The 8,470-nt window shown below is 39.5% G+C and overlaps 1 protein-coding gene across 1 annotated transcript; it reads right to left on the bottom strand.

The window, feature by feature from the left end:
• Positions 1-595: 595 nt before the first annotated feature.
• On the bottom strand, positions 596-5,333 carry LOC103517806. The gene is made up of 5 exons (XM_017447587.2): positions 5,109-5,333; positions 4,033-4,059; positions 2,351-2,689; positions 1,820-2,156; positions 596-681 (listed from the first exon to the last, which is right to left on the bottom strand). The coding sequence occupies exons 1-5, from the start codon at positions 5,169-5,171 to the stop codon at positions 596-598; spliced, it is 852 nt and encodes a 283-aa protein (XP_017303076.1). The 5' UTR covers positions 5,172-5,333.
• Positions 5,334-8,470: the final 3,137 nt, after the last annotated feature.

An 8,470-nucleotide genomic window follows, 5' to 3' on the forward strand; every position in this document is an offset into this window, starting at 1 on the left:
CAGACCATGGGCTAAAAACCACTTTTTTGGAATCAGGGGACCCCAAAACGGATATTTCCACCCATTTCCCGATTTTGAAAATTTGGACCGATTGCAATACTTTCATTACTAGTATAGCTCCGCTATACTGTAGTAACAGAAAGTAAAAAGGTCATCCGAGGTCCGTCCGCGATACCTGAGATTGAACCTATACACCTGAGAGTAAAAAGTAAATAAAGAAGTATTTAACGAACAGGGTGACCAAAAATAACTGTACCACCTACCTATACAGTACCTATGCTATAACTTCTGTATTCTACGCGCTACGGGCCTATTATAGGAACAACAAGCTGGGTCCGTCCCTCCGGGAATTTTTTAGCCCGTAGTTTATTCGATCGTGATTAAAGAAAATCAGTACATGTACCTACCTAATTTGTTTAATATTCAGTTTATTATTATCAGTGGCGTAGCGTGGTCTAAAGTCAAGTGTAGGGCACTAATTTCCATCACCGTGCACATTACTACATAAGTCATGTACATGCTTCTTCATAAATATTTAAAGTCAATATTTAAGGGTATTTGAGTAAATTTTGAGGGTATGGCCGCCATACACGCCCTACATGGACGCTACGCCACTGCGAAGACCTCTCGTGATGTCTTCATCAGAGAGTTCGTTCGACTTGCCCACCTCTCTGGTTGAAACTGCCATAAAGGTCAATGAAACTGAAGTTTCACTGATCTAAATCTAAATAACGATCCCCTTGACACCATACACAAAAGGCCCACTCTAAGGGCCGAATTTTAAACTCGGATTATCATTTAATCCTGGTCAGGATTAGCTTCTAGGAGAGCTATTCTATGTGGGAAAGTAAGCCATACAAGCTACCGTTGCAGCACCAAAAGGGCGTAAGTGTGACGAGTTACACGATCGGGCGCAGTGCATCCAATAGATTAAGGGCCGAATTTTAAACTCGGATTATCATTTAATCCTGGTCAGAATTAGCTTCTAGGAGAGCTATTCTATGTGGGAAAGTAATGTTGGACAATTAGTTTGACTAACTAAGACAGGAACTGAAAGTAATTTAAAAAAAAAAAAATCTTAAAACCTCTCCGAACACTCTAAGCCTAACCGCCCCTAAAAGGTAATCCGGTTTTAAAATTCGACCCTAAGTACGCTGTAGGTACAGCCCAACCTGTCAATCTTATATTATAAGAACGAGATCCATTCACTCATTCACATTTCATAGTTCACACACTGATCGTTCTATCTCTAGAACCACAACACCTAGAAAGCTGAAATTTGGTAGGAATATTCCTTTTATGGTCTAGGTGTGCAATAGGCTTAGGTGTAGGGCCGATTGCCCCAAAAGACGGCTTATACGAATCTACGAAGTACATCGTTTTATTAAACTGGAGAAGTAGATTGTGGAGTACAACACCATCCCCTTTCAGAAAATTCAGAAATGAACCCTTGAATAAAGTGTCTACATGAAGGTAAAGTGAATACATGAAGTCAACACACAATACGTCGTAAACTCATCTATTTAGGATGAGCCAGCTAAACTTGGCTGGAGACCGTCACAAATGGACAGCACCAAGCAAAAAAGAACTATCCATAAGAGAAATAAAATTGCTTTATGGATGGTCCCTTTCTGCTTCATGCTGTCCATTTTCGGCCTGAGCTACGCCGTTAAAACAAGACATCTAACATTGCAACTATCTTTTCTAGGAAGTTTTATTAATATTACCTTAGGAGTATTGTAAAATGTTATCCAAAATCAATTTAATAAATAATACTAAAAAAAATATAAATAATACTAAATAAATAAATAATACCTACCTCGATACGTTGTGTCCTCCACCGTATCCACCATGTCCAGTAGAATCTTCCCAACGGTTTCAATCTGATTGATCGCCTCCTCCAAATTCTCCTCGAACGCATCACCGTTGTCAATCGTTAACTTCTGTAACTCTTCATACATCTCCTGCGCCGGGTTCAGATCCCCACTGAGGAATCTCACAGCGTTATTGAGAATCACCGCGTTCGGGTCTCTTTTCTCTCCGTTGATATCGAGAAGGCCTTCGGCAATTGTCTTGTCGAACAGGTCGTTCAGCTTCCCAGCGCCTCGGGGGGCGTAAATCTCACTCCTCGCCACCGCCAACTTAAAGTAGGCGATGTAGACGTTGGATTCAGATCCCCACTGAGGAATCTCACAGCGTTATTGAGAATCACCGCGTTCGGGTCTCTTTTCTCTCCATTGATATCGAGAAGGCCTTCGGCAATTGTCTTGTCAAACAGGTCGTTCAGCTTCCCAGCGCCTCGGGGGGCGTAAATCTCACTCCTCGCCACCGCCAACTTAAAGTAGGCGATGTAGACGTTGGAGATTTTAACGATATCCCCGCGGACGGCATTCACCAGGGTGGAAAGCTGCGTCCCCCAAGGTTCCATCGCTTCGTTCACAATGCGCCGAGTGTCGGGCGCCGTACGGCAGGCCTTGCTGTGGAGTTTTTCCAACGCGTCCCGCATGATGGACTGTATTGTGACTTTGGCTTGGACCAAGGCCTGTTTACACTGTCGCGCGATCGTGCCGAATTCGAACGCCCGGTTGGTTTCGACGTCAGCCCATTTGGTGTTGAGGGCTTCCTTGACATCCGTGTCTGTTTGTCCGGAGGGTTCGTCGTCTGGTGTGTCTGTTTGGTCAGCGTCGTCCTTGAAACAGACAAAACAGACGGGGGCACATTCGGTGTGATTAGGCGGGTTTTGGACGGCTGTTTGGGCACTTGTTGGGCGCCGCTTTTCGGTCCTCTGTGTGCGTCTGCCTCGGTGGCGTAGTGGTCAAGGCGCTTGCCTGGTGGGAGGGCGCGGGTTCAATTCCAGCCGAGAAATGGAATTTTATCCTCATTCATTATTTGAGAACTTGTGTTTTTCATTTGTATTATGTTGATGTAGATGTTTTTGAGTCCTTAACACCTTAACAGCACTATGTAAAATTATACCAACAAATGTTACAAACTCACTTGTATTAATTGAAGGATTCGCGAATGTTTTGCTGTTAAAATTGGCACTTTAAATAAAAAAAAAGTAGAATTCCTACGTAAAAAGTACTCAAAAATCCAAATCTGAAATCAAAACAGTAAAAAATTATTTTAAAGTTCAAAATTCAATTTTTAATTGACGTTCCAAGGAAAAATGTAAAACATTTGTCACTTTCTTCAAAAAAAAAAAAAAATCGCCTATTTTGCCATGTTTTGAAAAAATAAATGCCATATTTCCCCAAAATAAGTGCCATATTGCTACATATGTTTTTTAGTGCCATATTTTGGAAAAATAAGTGCCACATTCTGACCTTCTCTGATAATGACGCTGGGGGGAGAAACCAAAGTAGGAGAATTCCTCTCGGAAGATTCAATATTTTCTCCAGGAGAGAAGATAAGGATCTTTTGAGACAAATAAGCATTTCTTGGGAAGACGAGAGAGGAGAAAATCCAGTGGAGAAGAAATGACAAGACCCAAAAAGGGAAGAAAGAGGGGAAAAAAATATACCTAGGTAAGAAAAGGGGGAACATTTTGGGGGCGTGGCCTAATATTTCCCTCCGAGGGGTGGGCGCAGCTGATGTGGAACACAATTATGCCATTTTTCTTTTCCCCATCCCTCCCTCCATTTAGAAGGGAGAAAATCCATAAGAAGAAGGAGGAAGAGGAATGGAGACAAATGACATCAAGAGGAGAGAGGATAGAGAGAGGTTGGAAGGTAAGAGAGGAAGAAGAGAGAAGAGAGGCAGAGGATTCCGCAAATCGTTTATCCGTCTGTCAATGTTGAATGTCTCTTGTTCTCGATCATCTACCCAAACCACGTAAAGTAGGTGAGATAAAGGATTTTCGTGGAAATAAAAAGATTTTATAATGTGTACGATTTTCTGTCAATTTCGATCGACCAATTTGACCGATTCGACAATTTGGAATCTATTGACCTATTTAGTGAAAAATAAAGGAGTTAGTCTTTGTTATGTTCAAAATGAATTTCCTATTTTTAGGAATAAGGGAAAACTTACCTGATCATTTTCGCCGATTGGTTTGGCCTGAAAATAAAAGAATACAAAAAATAGTTTTAGGTATAATTTTTTTTTTAAAGCAATGGTCTTTTAATAAATTTGTAGTTCATTTTTTAAAATATTGTACCAAATAGGCACCTTGTTTAGACTGCGGGAGTAAAGGGACTTTTCAGTCTCATTCTGGCAGTACATATAAGCAGGGTATATTCTATTCTATTCTAAAAAATAATGGAGTAGATAAAACCATCTCCCGCCGAGCTCCGTGGCCGAGTGGGTATCACAGAGGTCTTGGGTTCGAAACACCGCAGAGGCGAAGTTTTTTTCGGCCCTGAGTTTGCCATATGAGGTACACTTGGCCTTGTGAGGAGAATTGAGTAGGGGTTTTTTTGGACCAAATAGACATACTTAAATCTATAATCTAAACTCCTGGGGTAAAGGGACTTTTCAGTCTCATTCTGGCAGGATAAACAAGGTACTTATATTTTATTCTACATTATATCATCGGTTGTGACCCGATAATCAAGAACAGCTGAATATTTTTAGAGGGGGATCTGACTTGAGTCCCGACTGTGATATCCGAGTTGCGTCCGTCCGATTTGGGTCCCATTTTTAAATGAAATTTTCAGGTAGACTTTGGGGCAGAATAGACCACATTAGATTTTGGACCAAATTAATCAAGCGATGTTCGCATAATTATTACTATTTTGAATTTTGCATATTTAATCTCCTCATTTTCTCTGGTCCTTCAGGTAGCCGCATTTTTTTTGCTATTTTGCTTTATTTGGTCTTTATGGTGGACCAAATTTTTTGGTCTTTATGGTGCTGGATTTTTTTTTTTTTTTTTTTGTTCTTCGTCGGACGGACCGGGTTCGAAACACGTCAGAGGCGAAGTTTTTTTCGGCCCTGAGTTTGGCATATGAGGTACAGTATTTTGAATTTTACATATTTAATCTCCTCATTTTCTCTGGTCCTTCAGGTAGCCGCATTTTTTGCTATTTTGGCTTTAGACGACCAAATTTTTTGGTCTTTACGGTGTCGGATTTTTTTTTTTTTTTCTTCGGACCGAACGGACTTACCAGACATTCTATGTTGTACAGGAGCAGAATGACGAGGATGAAATGCGACGTTGTCAGATGCATGGTTTTTCAACCGCGCATTGACGGCGGCGGACGTTGCCAGATGGCAATTTTTGACAAAAGAGAGTCTGCCAAAAGTTGGGGCCCAAAAATTCGCCTTTGCGGGAAAAACGGCAAAAATCGAGAAAAAAAGGTTCGACGAAAAGTTGTCGACTAGCTCTTATAGCGTGTTGGAATGGTCTGATCGTCGCGTTTTTTGTTCGGGTGATTTTGTGTGCGTGGTTGGTAATAAATTTCAATTAGGTGCAGCAATCTATTGTTTGTGGTTTGAGTGGTTTATTGCTATCTCATTGAGGTATTTAGCTAAATAGGGTATTGTTTACAATCATTTCTTCTATTGAAATGTCTACCTCAAAGGATGTCGCGGATTTTGCGGTCATGTTGAATTTATGTTAATAGATTCTTGAGTCTTGAGTAATAGATTTTTTATCCCATCCAGGACTCCACAGGAGTAATATGTAACCGACCTCGGTGGTGTGGTTGGTACGATGGACCACCGGTCTAGTGATTGGTGTTTCGAGTCCAGGTCAAGTCATAGTATTTATTGACTTGTATAGGTTGGTGAACGACTTTAAATTAGTGACAAGACTGACAAGTTTTCATGCTTTGCACATCTGATATTTCTTTTATAGGAGTGATATGTGTCCTTCACTCCCCTAATAGGTACGACCCAAATATATTTGGTCTTTACTACTCGAGTTTATGAGCTAAAAAAAATAAAACAAATGGAATGAGCAAGAAGAAAAAGAAAAGGAGGAGGAAGAAGAGAAAGGGGAAAACGAAGTAGAAGAAAAAGACCACTCCCCTAATAGGTACGACCCAAATATATTTGGTCTTTACTACTCGAGTTTATGAGCTAAAAAAATAAAACAAATGGAATGAGCAAGAAGAAAAAGAAAAGGAGGAGGAAGAAGAGAAAGGGGAAAACGAAGTAGAAGAAAAAGACGAAAAAGAAGAAGAAGACGAAAACGAAAAAGAAGAAGAAGCCAAAAAAGGAGAAGAAGATGATGAAGAAAACGACGAAGAAAAGAAGGAAGAAAAAAATAAGAAGAAGACGTAGAAGAAGAATAAGAAGACGAAGAAGAGAAAGAAGGGGATGAAGAAGAGAATGGGAGAAAGCATAGAGTGCACCCGTGAGAGAATGGGAGAAAGCACAGAGTGCACCCGTGAGAGAATGGGAGAAAGCACAGAGTGCACCCGTGATGTTCCAGTGTCCTTATGATGGATGGTAATACTTTTTACGAATATTTCACACAAATATTTCGATTATTCCAAAGTATTCAAGATTTTTTTCTGCACTTATCTGTCTATCTACATATCTATCTCCCTATTTATCTCATCCTTTTTAAACTTGAGAACATTATCATTATCAAAATGCTCCTTTGCTCCACTTTTGACGCTGGGAAGGGTGAGCGCAGCGTGTCAAAGTAGGAATCGGCCAAAGCCACTCGGCCAATATAAATACGTATGTCAGATGAACGGTTTTAGCATATACCCAATTCAAATATGGTATGCCAGCCTAGTTAGCTTAGTTGGTAGTGCGTCTGCCTTGTAAGCGCTAGGCCGCGGGTTCGATTCCCGCCCGGGGCGGATTTTATCCTGATGGGATAATGTTCGTTCTCGGACCGGCTGGCTTTCTCCTATCCTGTCTTCCTTCTCTCTTCGATTTTCGGGACGATAAGACCATAGCAGTAAAAAATGGTAATAGAAAGCAATTGCCTGATATCATTCTATGGCCTACGTCAATGACAGAGGAAAATTTTGAAAGATGAATTATTTTGACTTGACATGCTAGCAACTAACAAGTGTATTGCCTCAGGTCAAACATTATGTTGGAATGGCAAAAAGAGAAGAAGAAGAAGAACTGAAGAAGAAGAAGATGAAGAAAAAAACTGGTGTGAACAGGGGGGGGGGATAATAAATTGAGTCGAAAAAATTCGAACGTTTTTTTTTTTTTACTCCTTCTTCTCTTCTCCTCCTCCTCCTCTTCTTCCTAGTCCTCCTCCTCCTTCTCCTTCTCCTCCTCCTTTTCCTTCTTCTTCTTCTCTTTCTTCTCCTCCTCCTCCTTCTCCTCCTCCTCCCCCTCCTCCTTCTCCTTATCCACTCCCTCCTCTCACCCCCACCCTTGTTTCCTTCCCCCTTTCATCCTCCTCCTTCTCCTCTTCTTTATAGTCCCTTGAATTGATCTTTTCTCTCAAGCTCTCCAGGGACCTGAACTTTGGTTTATTAAAAACGTATTAGCTTTCATTTGATGGCCAAGAGGGGGGGGGAAGGAGAGAGAGAGAGGTTTTTTTTGCAACAATAAAAAAAAAACCGTCTAATGACTTTAATACCCATGATACAAAATAATAATGGGTAATAATAATAATACTAATACTAATAATAATAAAATAATAAAAATACTAATACTAATAATAACAATAATAATACTAATAAAATAATAATAAAAATAATAATAATACTAATAATAGTAATAATAATAATAAAAATAATAAGAGTAATAAAAGAAGAAGAATTAATTGCATCAAAAAAATTATAAAAATAAAGAAATAAATACAGAGAGATGGAAATAACTTATTACACTTCACAGGTGTGGTTATTTTCCTCTCTCCATCAATAGGTATGGACCTTCACAAAGTTACCGAGACTACGAAATTAAAAGCTAGAATACAATCCAAATTTGCAGTCATTAAAGAGGGCGTCTTTTAAAAGCCTAAAACTCTGAAGAAAAAAGTGGGGGAAAAATCACTTTTAACTTTTAAAAAAGAGGGGGCTTAAACTTAAAAGCCCAAACTTTTTTTTTTTTTTTTTTTTTAAAAAGCTTTGTTACCACGGCACAAGCCCAAACTTTAGAAGAAATGTTGGGCGAAAAATCACTTTCTAAAAAAGAGGTGGTTTTAACAAAATCACAAATCAAATTTCGGTGCAAAAAGTATTGTTCGTTGTTCTCCAAAACATATTGTCCTCTGTAGTTCCAATTTGGCCATGTCCCCTCTGTAGTGAATACCTACTTCACATTTTTATCTATTTACTGTTAATACTGCTGCTGTTCGGTACTGATGAACCACCTGCCTAATTTTCGATTCCAATCAACGGACCATCATGTTGCCAGGCAACCAAGTTGTTTAGTGCTTCCCAAAAACAACAAGAAAAAATCTGAAGTTTTTAAGAAAAATGTCCAAATCCTGTTCATCCCAATTTTCCTTCAAATAAAGTTCCTTTTTTCCTTCCAACAAGTACAATTCCAACAAGTTTTAATTTCCAATAAGTTTATTTCCTACAAGCAAGTTTAGAACCCAACA

The sequence above is a fragment of the Diaphorina citri genome, unplaced genomic scaffold, assembly GCF_000475195.1.
Source record: "Diaphorina citri unplaced genomic scaffold, Diaci psyllid genome assembly version 1.1 scaffold1967, whole genome shotgun sequence".
In the NCBI taxonomy this organism is placed as follows: Eukaryota; Metazoa; Arthropoda; class Insecta; order Hemiptera; family Psyllidae; genus Diaphorina; species Diaphorina citri.

Excerpts from the sequence above, each read along its gene's own strand:
- LOC103517806 (XM_017447587.2), bottom strand. The coding sequence starts at position 5,171 with ATGCATCTGACAACGTCGCATTTCATCCTCGTCATTCTGCTCCTGTAC. Across the intron at positions 4,060-5,108 it reads TGTACAACATAGAATGTCTG|GCCAAACCAATCGGCGAAAA; the intron begins GTAAGTCCGTTC and ends TTTTATTTTCAG. Across the intron at positions 682-1,819 it reads GGAGGACACAACGTATCGAG|TTTCAACCAGAGAGGTGGGC; the intron begins GTAGGTATTATT and ends CCTTTATGGCAG.